This window comes from Platichthys flesus, chromosome 14 (genome assembly GCF_949316205.1).
Source record: "Platichthys flesus chromosome 14, fPlaFle2.1, whole genome shotgun sequence".
Taxonomy (NCBI): domain Eukaryota; kingdom Metazoa; phylum Chordata; class Actinopteri; order Pleuronectiformes; family Pleuronectidae; genus Platichthys; species Platichthys flesus.
In genome coordinates this window covers 13,048,084-13,066,411 of record NC_084958.1, presented here as the reverse complement: position 1 = coordinate 13,066,411, position 18,328 = coordinate 13,048,084, and the positions used below count along the sequence as shown (strand labels likewise).

Below are 18,328 nucleotides of genomic sequence, written 5' to 3'. Positions count from 1 at the left end.
AATGCTTACCGATGTGAGTGTAATGGAAATGATAATTTGCAGTAAAATAAAATGCTATGTCTGTCTTTTCTGATTCTATATAGACTAATCCGAATATTTGTTAATGCATCCCTTCATTTACTCTTGTTTTCAGTGTCTTCTGACTTAGCAACACTATAACTATTTGCTGTAAATGTGTGAGCAGCTTCCCGTGACTGATATTATCTTATTACCACAGTTCAGTTTCAGTCCATTTCGTGTCCTCCCGTCCCTCAGTTTTCTTTCTCCACCCACACACAAGTTACCTGGTTAGGTGGGGTGGGAGGAGGGTTTATAAATGCCTGAAACCCTCCACTCGGTCCAGAGAGGGACGCAAGAGGGCCAACGCCTCTGTGCTGCCAGATAAAGGGTCATATACTGTGCGCTGCCTTTCCACAGAAAACATCTACGACTGTTACTGCTCATCAGCCATCACTCCTCAGCAAGGCAGAGAGTATTAGCAACGGGCGATCAGCAGAGAGGCTGCCGTTAAGGGATCAGCCATGCTCGGAGGAGTCCACACAGATTTGTTGGTCACGTTGACTTTACTCTTCCTCTCTCAGACAGGGACTCTGTGCAGGTGGGTCTTACATTTTATCTTTTAATATTCTGTTGCTCGTGTGGGGAATTAATGAGATATTTTTGAACCATTCACGTATTTATGCCGTGAATGTTTTAGAAGCAAATCAAATTTTGGTAATCTTGTTTCTTTGTCAGAGCTGAAAACAACTTGACATCGGTTCCTTTACCCGAGTGGAGGACAAATGCAGGTATAACGATTTACAGAGTCGCCCATATCCTTACTTTTACCAAAAATGTCAATTTAAATAAACTGACCAAATTCGTAGATACTATCTTAACCCCCTGTTTTCTTGCATAGAGTATGTTACACAATGTTCCTACGACAGAGAGAACAACCAGATCTGTGACTGGACGAGAAACCAACAAATAGGAGGTAAAGAACATTTAATGAACTGAATGTCTTCGATTATTTAAATATCAAAATAATTAAATAAAATGTTGATTCAAAGTCGTCAGATAACAGTTCAGTGCAGATATGAGATCAGTGTGACAGAGAGAGATTACCTGACCGTAGTGACCTTTCCGTCTGTCCCTGCCTTTGAAAAAGGATTTGTAACATCAGTCCACAGTTCCTTTTTTTATCTGCAGACAGACTGTGGCTGTGCTTCGCTGCATATCGCTAATTGATCTGAAGCAGACTAAAAATCTTTTATAGCCTGGTGTTCTCCCAGGGGCTATCAACGTAAAGGGCCTGCACTTGTGCCTCAAATTTAGCAAAAATAACTAGTTTGCATTTAATGATAACTGCACCCCAACAGATGTACTTGTTTATTATTATTACAATAACAAATGAAAAGGTTTAGTTTCCCATTTGGGGTTAGAAATTATGACATAACATAGAAGCCCATTCCAAGTGTGTAGTTAAAAATATATTCTACTATTTATATTATGTGCTTTTGACAAGAATGGAGCATCAATGACTAGAAGGTCATTGAATTTATACTTTAGAAACTAGTGGCAAGGACAAAAACTACATTGAGCGTGCTAAATATCTCTGGATATTCCAAGAGCATCTAGTGTATGATAGTTTCTTATTGAGCTTTTTACCTCCAGTGGATGTTGCAGTGAGTTTTTTCGAGAGTGGTCCGCTGAGGCTGGAGGGCGAGGCCTGTCTGGAGTTTTGGTACCAGAGCCAAGTCACAAATAATGGGTCTGAACTAAGAGCTTTCCTGAAAAGCAGCGACGGACTGGAAGAACTCTGGACCTCTCCTGTCCTCCCCAGAAATTCGTGGATACAAGTATTTGTCCCCCTGAAAATCGTGAAACAGGAGTCTCGGGTAAAAAAAAATATAGCATCTATAATTGAACTGGAATGGTGAATCAATTATTTCAAATCCTTTATATTTAAAGAGATGATCTGTTTACATTAGGTTGTACTTGAAGCAGTGGCCAAGGAAGGACGGATCACAATTAACAGGATAGGTGTAAGAAGAGGCTCATGTGGTATGTTTTCATTTTCTCCTCTATAGCCATCTTAACGTCTGCTTTTGATACCAATGTTAGAAAGAATCACACTATATTTAAGTATACATGGCTACAATGTGTATTCAACACACACAATAGCGGTCATAATGTCAGATGAACGTAACTGCAAATCCCCATATGCCACATAACCCTTCTAATGTTTAAAGATGTAAAATATTGTATTATAGTGATTTTGATGCTGTTGATTAAATCATCAAAACATGAATCAACGGATCACTGACAGAAATATTAGACTGGATAACTTAAGATTATCAAGGAAATATGTTAAATTCCGATAATATTACTAAAGATTCATTAATGTTGCTAATCAATTACTGTGAACCAGATGGTCTGATGTTTACTCAGTCATTGCCCCACAGGACCCCAGTGTGAATCTAACACAGAGTTATGGACGGATGAGTCCACCCGCTGCCTCTGCTCTGAGGGCCAGCTCTCCTGCTCTCCCTCTCCGTGCCCACAAGGCCAAATCTGTGGTCCTCATAGAGAAGGATCCAGAGGGATTTCCACCACTGGGACGTGCACAATACACAGTCACACAGACTGCAGCACTTTTGATGGAGTGCTGTTCCGCTTCATGGCCCCATGCACCTACATACTGGCTAAGACCTGCTCGCCCACTGGGGCCCTGCCCATGTTCAGTGTGGAGGTGGTCAATGAGCAGAACGGGAACTCATCTCTGCCAGCTATTCAGCAGGTCAATGTGGACACAGGGAACATCAGAGTGTCTCTATTGAAAAGACAGACGCACCGGGTCGTGGTGAGTTACTTTAAAAGGGAAGCAGGAATTTAGCACTTTCACTGTGATCCATTGTATCCTTCCCACAGATTAAAATGTCATGCTGTCTCAGAGACACACCAGTTAAGTCTGACTTTTGTTAAAAACAAAAGAAAAAACATTCAAACAACCTCATTAAAGGGTTTTTCCTTCCGCTTTAGAAACTACACAGTTGTGCCCATAAGCTCTTTTTGGCACACCAATTCTTTATTGCCGGTTTACTAAGCTAAGCCTTTCATCTCTGTCACATCACACATATGAGGACAATAACTAAAAGAGGCAGTAATTTGCAGAGCAAACCATGCTAAAGCACAGAATTAACATGTCTGGATAAAAGAAGCCACTTCCCCCCCCCCCGACAAAACAAATAGTATTCCAATCCTTCATAAAACTGTACTTCATAAGTACTGTTTATACAACTTCAGCTAAGAGGCCTTTTGTCATTACGCTGAAATTAGTGTTGAGCTTAGTATTGTAAGAGATAATGCAGTTCCCATAACTGATAATGCAGTTCCCATAACTGATAATGCAGTTCCCATATCTGCAGTCGATTCTACTGATTAACTGACTATCATAAAGTGCAGAGGTTAAAAGACACAGTGTCCTGGCCCCCCAAGCACACGCATGAGCTGTCTCAATTCTCAATGATTTATCTAGCTTCAGTTTCCTGCATTTCATACAAACTGTCAGATACAATATGCTAATGACAGTGGGTAAGGAAGACTCAAACTTCTCCTCTTCTTCAGGTGAATGGGGTCTGGAGGAAGCTTCCGCTGAGCCTCGGCAGTGGCACTATCACTATCAAGAGTAACCCTGCTGCCGTTGTCCTAGGAACCAGTTTCGGTCTGATCGTTTCATTTGACAGCGCTGGGGCTATGAATGTTATTCTGCCGTCCACATATTCAGATGAGGCCTGTGGCTTGTGTGGCAACTTTAACGACATTAGGGAAGATGACCTCCGCAAGCCTGACGGTACAAACGCCCAAGATGCTACGGCTTTGGCTCAGAGCTGGCAGACTGGGCAGAGCACCTCCTCCTGTAAAACTATTCTAGTCCCTCATCAGTGTGACCCACAGGAGGAAGCCAAGTACACTAGTGAGTTGTACTGCGGCAGCCTCCTCTCAAGCACTGGGCCCTTTGCTGACTGCCAATCAGTTCTGGAAGCAGAGAGTTACTTCAGGGGCTGTGTGGTCGGCATGTGCTCTGCTCATGGGGACCCAGCAGCGCTTTGTGAGACATTACAGGTCTACAGCGATATCTGCGAGGAGGCTGGAGTCGCTGTACCCATGTGGAGGAACTCCACATTCTGCCGTATGTTACTTATTGGCTTCCTGTTTTCATTTTTTCACTCTTGCAACTGTTGAGAAACAGAGGCAAACAATGACTAATAATAGAGTGAGATTAAAGTCATACTCAGTCCTGTTCCCTCTCTTTTCTTGTGTCCCTTCAGCCCTTCAGTGTGCTGAGAACAGCCATTATAACTCATGTGCTGATGGCTGTCCAGAGATGTGCTCCAGTCTGGATTCAACTGGCTCTTGTGGAAGCTGTGAGGAGCGATGCGAGTGCGACTCTGGCTTCAAACTCAGTGGGGGGAAGTGTGTCCCAGCAGAGGACTGTGGGTGCTGGAACAGTGGGAAACACTATAAGGTAACTAAGCTAGATAAAGTAAAAACAACTAAATATTGTTTAGAAAGGGAAATATTCACCTATTCCCACCTGTTATATAACGTTTAACTTTTCTCTGCAGAAAGGAGCAACATTTGTGGAAGGAGAGTGCGAGCAGCAGTGTGAATGTATGGGAAACAGTTATCTGCGGTGCACCTCAATGCAATGTGCAGATACAGATGTTTGTAAGGTCGAGGACGGGGTCAAAGACTGCTTCCCGTTCAAACCTGCCACCTGCAGGGTGTATGGCGATCCCCATTACATCACTTTTGACAGGTTGGCTTATGACTTTCAAGGAGGCTGCAGTTATACTCTGACTACAACATGCGGAGATGAAAGCTCGATCCAGTTCACTGTTATTGGACACAACATGCATCCTCCCCTTCAGAACTTAACCCGGTCCAAGCTGGAGGCTGTGACTCTACAGGTGGAAGATTTTTCCCTCATCCTTAATCAAAGTGGAGAGGTCCTTGTAAGTATGACAACACTTTACATATAACAAATACATAAATTAATAGTGTGATACTGAACAACTTCCAGTCAATGAATCTCATGTCCTGCATGTGGCCGACTTACTGGGTAACTGTGTTATCTGAGGTGATTAATAAATGCTGGTGACAAATTTCCTTAGTATCAACACACCCATTTTTATAGAGTCAGTTATTACTCTGTATCAATGAAGGAAGTCTTTTGTTTATCATCTGGGGCTTACAAGAATACACAAACTAACAACTCGCCCACTTTACTTTACCCTGAACATCTCTTTGGAAGCTAACTGATTGCACTTACCATCCCAGTAGGAAAACAATATTAATGTGTTTGCCATTTAAAACCAAACAGTTCTCACTAGAATAAATCAGTCTAATTAATGGATTTTCCTTTCTCTAGGTAAATAACAGCCGTGTCCAACTCCCCTATGTAACCAATGGAACCTACGGCTCAATGCGGGTCTACATGAAGAATAATTATATTGCTCTGGAGGCGGACTTTGGCCTCCGTCTACTGTTAGATGGGCAAAGCAGACTGTTTGTGCAAGTGGATGAGCGCTACAAGTATGAGCTGTGTGGACTGTGTGGCACCTTCTCCGAATATCAGGACGATGACTTCATAACGCCAGGGGGCCAAAACGTTACAGAGCCATTTGAGTTTGGTGACAGCTGGAGGGTTCCAAACCAGAATGAGTGAGTTATTTTAGACTGCAGGGTACCTGCACACTGAATCAATGACATAACTCCAAAAGGAAAAAAAAGACTAAGATACACAGTTTTAAAGCCACACCAGGAGTCGGTGCTGAATGATTTCCCATTTACCTTCGCTCTACTTTGTATTTAGCGCTAACAGCAAGATAGTGTACCTGAAAATGATGATATCTGCTAAACATCAGCATGTTAGCATTGTAATTGTGAACATTTTAGCACACTAACATCTGCTAAAATCTCCACCGGAGCCTAACAGAGCCACTTGCATGGCTGTTGAAAAAGAAGTGCAAGATGCATCAATTTGCATCAGTATAACCAGCATTAAAGTAAATCTTGCAATTGCCCCATTAAAAAAAAGGTGTGAACCAAAAACAATGAGATTGGATTAAACATCATAAACGAAATGCTTAGTGAGGTGTAGTATCAGAGAAATGAGAGAAATATATTAATTTTAGTTAATTTAAGATTGCCCGTCTGAACCAAAGACATACAATCATATTATCTGTAGTGAATGAAATTGAATACAATCATATTCTTTTGTATTGTATCATATTGTGTTGAATTGCATTGTGCTGAAATAGAAAATGCTGCAACACACCGCATCTTAATAGGAGTGAGTCTATAGCTGTAACTTAAGTTATTTTATTGGGTTTAGACTTGACACAAACTGGCCGAACAAGATATTAAATAACTAACAACACAAACATTATTACCAATACACCACACCTTACTCTTTGTTTTCAAGATAATTCCAAATGTTTTAACCTCTTTTCCATTTTTCAAACCTTGCCCCCCAGGTGTACTGTCCATCCAAATGACCCGAGAATCTGTGACTATGATGAAGAGACTGATGCCTACAATGAGTGTAACACACTACTGAGGGATGCCTTCAATCCCTGCCATGAAATTGTTCACCCAAACATCTACCTGAATAGTTGTGTGTACGACTATTGTGCCACAAATGGGGACCAACACACCTTATGTGAATCTCTGAAGTCCTATGTAGCAGCATGCCAGGTTGCTGGAGTGGAGCTGCCCTTCTGGCAGACAGACACAGCTTGTGGTTTGTAACATACGTTAATAACAAAAGCATTAATGTGACAGTGTGCACTCACAATGGGTCTGATTCGTTAAGTTCTTAATTTATGACAAATATTTACTTGTTCTTAATCTTAAAGTAAGTCATTCTGTTAAATGTTGTGCATTGCTGCTGCTCTTCTCTTTTTTGATCACAATGCAAAACTTATCCATTGCATCTGCTAACTTTGCATCTGCTTTCTTTCTTTTGTCTTGTTTGTGATACAAACAAGTTTGGAAAAAATATTAAATAGGCCAAACATATATTACCTAGGGCAAGAACAATACAAGGATGGTAGACTCAATTCAACACAATTAATTTTTCTTTGCTTGCTTGCTTGTTTGCTTGCTTTTTTTGTTTCTATTTCAGCAGAGCCTCCAACCACTTCAACCACTCCAACAACCACAACCTCTCCAACACCAGATCAGACTTGTAAGAGCATATAGGACTGGGAAGGCTTATCTGTTACTAATTCAGGAAGAAAATCAATATCATAATCCAATTTAGAATTAGAAACAAATATAAGTTTGAAAACAAGTATTACCTTTGAAGAAGCTTTCCTACTTGACTATCCTTGCCTCTAAGCACAATTCATTTCGTAATAACATTAATGGGTGAGATAATGGTTTGAAGACAATTCATTTGTAACTAAGATTCTAGTTTTCAAACTGTAATTTATCGTCGATACGGTCATAACACTTACAATATCCATTTTGTTTTGACGCTTTTTCATAGTCTGTCCTATGAATTGTGACTTTGAAAAAAATCTGTGTGGATGGGAGCAGCTCATACAGGACAGTTTTGATTGGACAAGACATTCAGGACCCACCCCCTCAAAACTAACTGGGCCACTCAAGGACCACACCACTGGAGGTAAAACAGTGTCTGGACAAACTATTACATCTGTAGGGTTGCGACATTAGTTGCCCATGCATCATGCTCATTGTTCGTTTGTCTTGTTTCTCCAGCTGGCTTCTACATATACATTGAGGGAGACAATGTCTTCCATGGAGACTCAGCCCGTCTGATGAGTCCAAAGTGTCATTACAATGGCCCACTCTGTCTGCACTTCTGGTATCATATGTTTGGGTCAGCCAGAGCAATGGCCATCAATATCTACCTGCTCAAAGACAACAAAGCTACCAAGCTGTGGTCCATGATGAACAACCAGGGACCAACATGGCATCCAGGAAATGTTGACATCCGTGTGTCTGGTCCTTTCCAAGTAAGTCTGACAATATATGTGGGACTATATGAGAGACTGGTTATAACTGTTTGCCAACAGTTCCTACCCCATTCTTACCATTAGTATTATGTACTATGGAAAAAATGTTATGGTCACACCCAATTTCAGATAATCGTAGAGGGAATCCGAGGCTCTGATGCACAGTCGGATGTGGCCATAGATGATGTTTCCATCCACTTTGGCTCATGCTCAGGTGACATTAATATATTGCACCATTACTTAATTCGTTTTTCATTTGGTGCTAAAACATCAAGGTCTCAATTTATAATAACTGATATCTCAGGTTTTGAACAAAGTCAATCATTTTTACTTTAGGCAGATTCCCTGGCCTGGTTGCTGGAACTGAGCTTCCTTCATCAAATGTGGGACTCCTCCCATCCCACCCAGGTAAGCACGCGCAAGATATACTTCATGGGCCAGTGGTTTCAGGAAAGCAGAATTTTGGTTAACAATTGACATTAATGTCTAGTCCAATAAAAAAAAAAAAGTTGTGTAAGAGACTCAATGCTTACTTCAGGCAAATTTTTTGCTTATGTTTCCCTGCAGTCTGTAACCTCGCCTGTAGCTTTGACAACCATCTTTGTAGCTGGAATCAGCTGCTTACTGATGTTTTTGACTGGACTTGGCAGAATGGTACCACACCCACCCTGATGACAGGGCCCTCTACTGACCACACTGGTGGTAAAACAATTTATTTTTGTTACAATCTAAATGGGGACAATAATAAACTGTGGTTAAGATTATTCTGACCATGGCAAGTTTCACTGAGAAATTTAGTTTCTTCTTTCTATTCTAGATGGTCACTACCTGTACATTGAGGCCAACAGTGCAACTTGGGGAGATACAGCCCGCCTCCTCAGCTCTGAGTGTTCTGACAGTGGTCCTCAGTGTCTGCAGTTCTGGTACCATATGTACGGCTCAGCACATACAATGGGCCTCCATGTTTACCTGCTCCAAGACCGCCTGGCTGAGGGTGTCTGGTGGAAGAGGAATGACCAAGGAAATATGTGGCACCTGGCTCAGGTGGACTTTACTACAACTGAAACTTTCCAGGCAAGTTACTTATTAAAAACATTTTTAACTCCCTCAACTGCCTAATGTTAGAAAATTGCTAACGCATGGGTATGCTGTAAAATACATAAATATTAACCTGTGCACCAACTGTTAGATCATTTTTGAAGGGCGAAGAGGTTCCACTGATCAGTCTGATGTGGCCATAGATGATATATCAATTCATCGTGGACGCTGTGCAGGTGATTCTGTCCTGACATTCAAAGTAGTCCTTAAACAGTAAAACTTACTGAAAGTGTCTGACTTGATTCTGAATTGTTACAGATTTGACTAAACCCACAACCCCTGCTCCTGAGGTCCCCACCACACAACAACCCACAAAAACGTCATCAAAACCACAACCACCATCCACAACTACAGTTACAACAACAACCACAACAACTTCAAATCCTGATGTCCAAATGACCACAAGACCTGATGTTCCAACAACAACAAGTCCACGGCTACCAATAACATCAAGGCCAACAACAACAGCTGCAACTGGACCACAAACCACAGCTAGAACACACCCACAAACCTCAAAAGACCCAGAAGTTGGAACTCCAGAACAGCCAGTATCTGAAACCACAGCAAGACCACAGCCTTCAACCACGACTCAACCACAGCCACAAACATCTATAACACAAACTACAACCACAGCTAGACCACAACCACCAACCACAGAGTCACAAATAACAAATAGACCACAAACTCCAGCCGCTACATCACAACCACAAACAGTTAGACCTCAACTAACAACCACAGTTCCACCACAGCCTTCAACCACAATGAAGCCAAAACCACCAACAACAGCTCCGTCTGAGTCACAAACAAAAAGCACTTTACATCCTTCAACCACTACAGCTAAACCACAACCTCCAACAACAACTTCACCAAAACCTCAGAACACAACTGTACTGGAGTCACAAACAACACGCACACATCAAACTCAAACCACCACACTGAAACCACAAACTCAAACCACTACAGCGAAACCACAAACTCAAACCACCACAGCGAAACCACAAACTCAAACCACTTCATCCAGGCCAATACCTCCAACCACAATGCAGCCACAAACTTCAACCACTACTCTACCACAGCCATTAACAACAACTAAACCGCAACCTCCAACCACATCTAGACCCCAACCACCAACTGAAACACACACATCAAGTACAGCACAACAATCAACCACAGGTAAACCCCAACCCACAACAGCTACACCACAATCCACAACAACACTGAGACCAAAACCCACAACAACAGCTGGAACCCAACCCACCACAACCCTTAAACCACATCCACCAACTGAAAGACCTCAGACTACAGTTACACCACAATCTACAACCACTGCTAGACCAAAACCACCAACTACAGCTGTACCAAGTAAGTAAGACATTTGCATTCCCTTATTTAATGAATAAGTTTAAACCATGGACAGAATTTCCCATAGTGTATAGGCTACTTTACATGTCACATGTCAGGTAACAATGCCAACAGTCACGTGTGACCCTATAATGAAGATGAAGTGGTAAATAACTTAACAGTAAAGTATACATTGCTTATGTAGATCTATTGTGTTCTCGTGTTTCTGTTGTGTATAAGGATATTCTCCTTCTCTGTCTCTACCTAGCACCATCTTGCCCACAGAACAGTCATTACACCACTTGCATCCCTGCCTGCAGTCCAACCTGCAGTCACCTGAATGGCCCACCAGGCTGCAGTGACAGTGACAGCTGTGTGCCAGGATGTGTGTGTGATGACGGCTTTGTGCAGAAAGGGCAGCGTTGTGTCCCAATCCAAGAGTGTGGCTGCGTGGACGGTAGTGGCAACAAACATCATGTGAGGGAGAAAGTGTTCACCAATAGCACATGACTCACCCATGTTTCAAATACATGAGACTATGAGACCAATGCATGTGGACACTGAGGTCCAACCTGTACATTCTCTTTCTTGACAGTTCGATGACAGATGGTACACCGATCACTGCAGTCAGAAATGTGAATGTGAGAAAGACGATGGCATAGGGAAGATTGACTGTGATGACGAAGACGAATGTGATGGAAACGCCATCTGCCTTCAAAACGACGAGGGCGAATACTACTGCAGATCTACAGGTGTTGTATATGCAAACATTTAACTGCATAACTTAAATACGTTACATCTTCTTTACTGACTTATTATTTGCTCTTTACTCATTCCACAGACTTTAGTGAATGCACTATAAATGGAGACCCTGAGTACAGAACCTTTGATAAACTGAAGTATGACTTTGAGGGCGAGCACTCGTATGTGCTGGTCCGGACCAAGAACTTGCCAAAGGACATTCCAGGTGTCTACATCGTGGGCATCAATAAACGCATAGTAGATGATGGAGATGATAGTGAGCATCACGATGACAGTAGCAGTGAAGAAAACCACAGTCGCAGAGTCAGGGATGAAGAGGATGAAGATGATGGCAGCGATGAAGATGATGACAATGACAGCAATGACAGCAGTGATAGCGAGGAAGATAAGGAACATCACAGATTACAAGAGCTTAAGATAGTAGTGTACAATCACACCGTGGAGTTAAGGAAGAATCGAGAGCTGGTTGTAAGTAACAAGTGATATTTGTTTACAACACATCAACACACTGCTGCCATATCATTTTCTCAGTTACAGTATCTGGTATGTGGGATAATATCCTGTATCTGCCTGCCCACGCACAATTGTGAAAATACTGAGGGAAATAAGCAGCACTTAGGCCTATTTAACTTCAAGGTTATACTATAGTGTTGAAACTGATGCCGTGCTATGTGCAGAATTATGCTGCTATGTTATTGGTAGTTCAAACATGTTTCTGTGTGTATTATATGAACATACATATGCATTGTGTATATGATCGCCCATATTTCAAAAGGAATCCATTTTGTGATCATTTATATATTTGATCATAAATGAAACGGCAGACTCAAGAAGAAATATTCAATGAAGACCATGAACAGCCATATTGAAATTCATAGCATTAATTCTAATATCAATCTGGAAAGTGTTGAACCGACTCTCATGCTGTTCCTTACAATACTAGAGCCACACTGTTAACATGGCTAAATATTAGAGCTGTCCCGGAGTAAGGATATCCATTGTCTAGTCCACTTATATGCCCTGCCTCTACTTCCATCACTGTTAGACAAGGAATAAGGAATACATGTGATTTTCTGAACGCTTGCACACAATATAGATAATCATACAAGTGCTAGCAATATTCAGACGGCTCGATTTTCATATCTCCCGCTGACAAATCCCCCCCTCATGATCTCCCTGCAGGTGGATGGAAAGAAAACCAAAATGCCTGTCTCCCCGACCGCTGGTTTAAACATCCGGCAGCATTCATCTCGCATCTACCTGAAGACCGACTTTGGCCTCTCAGTGGAGTTTAATGGACGCAGCTCAGCAGGTAACTAATCTTCACCAACAGAATGAGCAGTTCTGAAAATTGTAGGATTCATCGCAAACCCTTAAATCACATGTTATCATCCAATTCCGTGACAAGTTTTCATTTATTTTCAGGGAGAGAGGAATAATGTTGGCCTTGTGTTGTTTTTGTGAAAAATTTTAAATACCAAAAAGAGAATGTAGAATACATGAAGGCAGATGGGAAAAATATAGACTAGAAATCCTTCACAATATACTTACTGAAAAACTACATCAAGGCAATTTGAATATCACAGCATCAATACTTGTCAAACATAATAAAGCTATAATCACCGGGCAACCCCAGAGAGACTAATGCACACTTTCATAAGGAGCAGGCTAGACTATTCCAATGCTCTCCTTTCTGGTCTACCAAAATCACAAGTCGGCTAAAGAGTGATTTTAAAATTCTCCTATTACTTTATAAAGCACATGGCCTTGCACCGGACTACCTGTCAGAGTTTATGAACCAGGGAGGCCCCTCGGATCCTCTGGTTCTTCTCTTTTAGCTGTTCCCCGAAGTAGAACAAAAACATTTGGTCACGCTCCGATGGAACAACCTTCCAGGGGATCGGAGAATTTAAATATTTAACGTACATTTAAACTGTAATCAATTCGGCCTGACTTTCATGTAGTTGCATTTTATGGCTTTTTTTTATCAACACTGGTTTGATTTATTATGACATTATTTCTAGAATATCTATTTTGTAGTATCTTTCTTATCATTATTTTATATTATACGAGTGCGTTGGTCTCTGAACTCATAATCCCTTTTTAACATTTCGTCAATCGCTTATAAAGCACATTGAACAGCAACAGCAATTGATTAATTTGAAAGGTGCATATAAATAAGTTTGATCGGTTGATGTGTTTTCCCTGTAGAGATCATTCTCCCACACATATACAAACGGAAAGTAGGAGGTCTGTGTGGGAACTTTGACAGTCATGGGAGGAATGACTGGATGAAGCCGGACGGCACCGTGGCCAGGAGCGTTCGAGAGTTCGGAGAGAGCTGGAGAGTGTAAAAATTCTCTCCAGGTTGATAATATCTGTAACCTTAGAAGATAAGAATAAACACTTTCCTACAGCGTCTGCTTTTATTAATATTTGCATTGTTCCAAGAATCTGATGTCAAGCCTATGTTCTTTTACTACTATTTTTAAAATGTTTTTCCATCACACTTTCAAGAAATCAGTGACAACATATCATACGTTGCTGTTTCTTTCACAGTCGAGTATAACAGGTATTCAAAGGTGAGGCTCTTACAGCTGTGTAGATCTTTCAGTAATGGCCCCTGAACAAAGAACAAACGGTACAATGCAGTGTTTGAATGATGAGAATGTATGCCTACACATAGAAGCATTGTATGTGCAATAAATGATTATAGAGAATTGTGTTTGCACTTAGTCATAATTTCAATAACGGCACAATGGTAGGTTTTCTCTCCCCTGCTACAATTAAAATGCCCTGTGGTTATTTGTGTCACCTTGTGTTTCGCCATTTCGGCTGGAGCACGTCCACCAGAGCATTCCTGACATATCTCAAGTCAGACAGTGTGAACCAGAGGAACTAGAGAAACAAATCATTACTCAAATAATAGACAACTTGTGTAACATGATGTCATGATATAAAGAGCAGGTATTCTTTCCTCTTCCTTCTGTGAGACAACAGGATCATTGTGGGTGAGCGGGTGTGCTTGTGGTGTCAGATGTATTTAAGCGTTGCCTGCTCTCAGAGGTAACACACGCACAGTCATGGATTGCTTTGCACTGTGCTTCTTCCTCCTGATGGTGGAGTTACCTCTCACTGATGGTGAGTAAAACATTTATTTCACTCAAAAGTTCAATAAATTCAGGTGACGGCATCATCAAATTTCTAATTTGAAACGCCAAAGGACGCGACTAAACCTGTTATGCATATTAAGGATGCACCCTAAGTATAGTTAAGATGCAACAAACCAAAGTTTTATCAACAATGATCTAACTATTGTTATTTGACCCCTTTTGAAAAAAAAATGATTAAATAATTAAGATACCAAATGACTCAGAAACGGAATGGATTGCATAATGAGAAATAATTCAATGCTCACAAGTGTGGTGCCGCTTTCAATTAAAAAATAAGCCTCTACTGAACCAGGTTATTGACATTGGGTTCTTAGTTTTATATTTAGCTGAATCACTGACTCAGTTTATGAGCATTAGCAACTAAACAGCCTCCACCTGTTTTTATATTATGTGTCGTGTGTGTCACTTATCGCTGCTATTTGTACCTACCTCAGTGGGAAAACTCCACCCATTAACACTAATAATTATAATATGAATAATAAACTAATACTAAGAATAACAACACTAACCTGCTTCATGAGACGTCATTGCATAAAGGTTGTATGTTATTGTTCATACAGAAACTGGTGATAGATTGTGTCTCTAAACAAGTACTTGCCTTTTATGAATGTTCTATCAAATCAAGAACCTGAATTAAGTGTTATCCAACTACAGTGTTGATGTAACTATCTGGAAGCTCACAATGAATTATTTTCCTGAATTCAAATAAAATGACACGTCACTATTCCTTTTAATGTTCTAGCACAATCCGGGGCAACCACTCCAGGTACAATAACAGGTAATAGCCTCAACACAACCTGTCCTGTTCCTACATTTCTCCAGTGCAACATACTCTGCCTCCATGCTAGGTTGATTACTGATCTTAAAAGAACCTACCACTACATGCAGTACTGAGCCTGTGGTTTCTCTGCTGTGTTGTGTGTGTGTTGTGCTCGCTCCAGGCTGTGCAGGTCCACCAGTGCTGTGCTGCTCTGGTCAAAACAACACCTGTTTCAGGGGGTGTTTCTGCGACGATTACTGCTCAGTAGTCAATGATTGCTGTGCCGACTACAACGCCACCTGCACACGTAAGTGATGGTGAAGACAAACATTTAAAAAGGAAAAATAAAAACTAATAAAACATTGTGTATTGAGACTGTGGGGGAAACAAGAGAATATAAATTACTGGACTTCATAAAAATGTGTCTTTCTGATAACAACCGATGTTTAAAGGGTGAATCTGGAATTTTCCTTGGTAAAACCATTTATGCAAAATATCATAGACATTTTGGGGAATTGGCAAAGTTCAGCTCCACCATTACACCCACGATTTGGTCTCCTTGGCAACAAATCAACGATAACTGATACAATGAATAGCAAATTCAATACTTTGAATATTCTTACTATGGCTACAAGACTCATTGTAAAATTGATAAATCCTGGCTGTCCAGTAGCAAAATAAAGATCAATAAAACGACAGAGACAATGACAATGCAGAAACGTCACCGGAAATGTGATGAACCTGGCTGTAGTTCAATGCTTGATGAAGTTATCGAAGTCTGCTACACGTCGATGGAACTTCACAAAGCATTGAACTACAGTCAGGTTCATCACTTCCTTCGGTGCCCTTGAAACAATTCTGGATTCGTTTTTTTCCGCAATTTGCAGCGCATCTCTGTATTTGAATGTGTTGTGACTTTTTAATTTGCGCGTGTTTTTTCTAGTTGCATGCGGTTCCTTAATTTGCAGTGCATTGAGCTTGAAAGGGTCGATCTTTCCTCTCCATTACAGCTTCAGCCACTATAACCCCGAGCAGATTCCGCACATCAACAAGCACCACTGCGTCTACGAAGGCCAATAGCATCACACCCTTCAGAACCATAGTCTCTTCAACAGTAGCTGCTCCCACGACAACAAGCAGCAGTAGAACATCTGCACTTCTGAATGTGAGCAGCACCTCAGCTTCCGTAGAGTCTGCTGCCACAGCAACCAGCCAAACCAGCAACACCACCACACCCACACCAGCAGATAAAAGCACCACTTTATCAGCCCCTGTGACGACATCGTCAGCCTCCTCCCCCGATACAACATCTACACCCGCACATGTGAGCAGTAGCACAACCTCAGCATCTACTGCACACAACACAACCAACAGCAGCACCACCCTGACGCCTGCACCCACTCTCTCCAATACAACAAACAATAGCTTATCTGCACCAATAGATGGCAGCACGTCCTCATCTACAACCTCTGCTTCGACGACAAACTACAAAACTAACAGCAGCACGTCTACACCATACATATACAGTCTATGGTCTACACAGACAAACGTCACCACGGCATCGAACAGTACATCTACACCTGCATATGGACTCACACCTTCAGGATCCACCGCCTCTACAGCAACAGGTTGGTCACTATGGTGGATCCATAAAGTGTTATACAAACAGATTGTTTTTCTTCTTATTGTTTGCATCATCGATGATCCCCAGGGACTAATTTCCTCTAACGTTCAAAACCAACCGTGTGTGTGTCTTTGTTCTCACAGCAGGAACAACATTGTCAGAGACCAGTGCTACTCTGGGAACCAGTAGTGTCACATCTTCACCAGTAGAGGGAAGCACAACTGACATTTCCACCATTGACACAGGTTCCAAGAAGACCAGCGGCTCACATAAAGGTGCAATAAGTGAAACGCAGGGTGTATTTACATTCTCCAAGGTGGCTCATTTTTGTTTTCATAATTGCATTCACATTGACAATTATAGAAATGTGCAGTGCGCTGTCGGAGTCTGCATGGCACATTCCTGGTGGGCAAAAAGTAGAGGAAACAAGAAAGAGCTTCTCGGAAGCCAGCTTGGCTGCGTGGCAGAAAAAGAGGGGACACCAGCGAATTTTCAATCTGTAAAAATGACGACAAGGGAAGGATGGGTAGATGTTTTTGCAGGCGACTTTTTCGTAAAAAAACAGCAGACTAAATCCAAGTGTTCTAAAGGAAGTATCTGAATTGAGACAGTGATGGACTTCTGTTCTTTATTAACGCAGTTAGACATCTGCATGATAATAAATCTTCACTTGTACTTTTTCAGTGACGGTTCGCCTAAGAGCTTCTGTTTTATCACATAGTGAAGAAAACGAAGATGTGATTTCAGAGGCTTTATCGAAGGCAAGTACAAACTAACTTTTAATTTGATTCATTATATTTTATTATCACAGATAAAAATTACGCATTTTAAAGACTGTTGTTTCTTCAATCACAGCTTCTGACCCAGATCTTTCTGCAGATGAAATGTGAGGACTGCACCGCGGCCATCAAAACCATCAAGCTCACCTAACACAGCATATGCCTGTATATACTTTCCACATATTTATTCAGCACTATCTGCACTACATGACGTCAGGAAAGGCTGAGCACCTGAAACCAAAGTAACGTGGTGCTGTTCAACTGAAGAGGGGCTTTTACGTGGTATTTAAAGGACGGGAGTAAGTAAGGATAATTATACTGCCAATGATGGTTATGGCCTATTTAAACCACAGAGGTCAGCGAAAATAAGTCAAACAATGTGGGGCTGGTTCAAGTCAACAGGTCATCTCCTGAGAAGTAGAACAACCTGAGGGACAAGTTAACAAAATCACATTTGAAGAACTGTTTTACTTTGGTGGAAGAAAAAATAATCAATCAATCTATTGATTATATTCCTGACTGATTATTTTGGTTGACAAAATGTCTGAAAATTGTGAATATGTCTTGTCATTTTTTTTGCGATCAACCCCCAAAACCCAAAGATGTCCAATATATATTTTCATTGAAAGGTTCTTTTGATTATTACTCAGGGAAGTTTTTGATCAAATGAAATTACTGCAGATCATTTTTTTGTATTGTACAACAACACAAAAAGTGGTTTTCAGCTTAACAACAAAGCAAAATATCAAAAATTGAGCGTGATG

The 18,328-nt window shown here is 41.2% G+C and overlaps 2 protein-coding genes across 5 annotated transcripts; both read left to right on the top strand.

Moving 5' to 3' along the window:
* Window positions 1–353: 353 nt before the first annotated feature.
* Window positions 354–13,948, top strand: LOC133967863 (zonadhesin-like). 3 transcript variants are annotated; one of them, XM_062403539.1, is made up of 25 exons: window positions 354–598; window positions 736–788; window positions 899–973; window positions 1,654–1,877; window positions 1,971–2,043; window positions 2,445–2,842; window positions 3,607–4,171; window positions 4,311–4,507; window positions 4,608–4,997; window positions 5,414–5,706; window positions 6,522–6,787; window positions 7,175–7,234; window positions 7,538–7,675; window positions 7,771–8,027; window positions 8,157–8,241; window positions 8,364–8,435; window positions 8,595–8,729; window positions 8,845–9,101; window positions 9,217–9,301; window positions 9,384–10,487; window positions 10,735–10,943; window positions 11,062–11,218; window positions 11,308–11,696; window positions 12,411–12,540; window positions 13,440–13,948. In XM_062403539.1, exons 1-25 carry the CDS (start codon window positions 522–524, stop codon window positions 13,580–13,582), a joined length of 5,832 nt encoding a protein of 1,943 aa, XP_062259523.1. In that variant the 5' UTR covers window positions 354–521; the 3' UTR covers window positions 13,583–13,948. The 3 variants fall into 3 exon arrangements, with proteins under 3 accessions (XP_062259523.1, XP_062259522.1, XP_062259524.1); XM_062403538.1 differs by having other exon boundaries at window positions 7,172–7,234; XM_062403540.1 differs by lacking the exon at window positions 7,175–7,234.
* Window positions 13,949–14,103: 155 nt separating this feature from the next.
* LOC133967864 (uncharacterized) lies at window positions 14,104–18,249 on the top strand. Of its 2 annotated transcripts, none has more exons than XM_062403542.1 (7): window positions 14,104–14,369; window positions 15,144–15,179; window positions 15,343–15,468; window positions 16,172–16,789; window positions 16,929–17,060; window positions 17,470–17,546; window positions 17,665–18,249. In XM_062403542.1, the coding sequence occupies exons 1-7, from the start codon at window positions 14,312–14,314 to the stop codon at window positions 17,713–17,715; spliced, it is 1,098 nt and encodes a 365-aa protein (XP_062259526.1). In that variant the 5' UTR covers window positions 14,104–14,311; the 3' UTR covers window positions 17,716–18,249. The 2 variants fall into 2 exon arrangements, with proteins under 2 accessions (XP_062259526.1, XP_062259525.1); XM_062403541.1 differs by having other exon boundaries at window positions 17,641–18,249.
* Window positions 18,250–18,328: the final 79 nt, after the last annotated feature.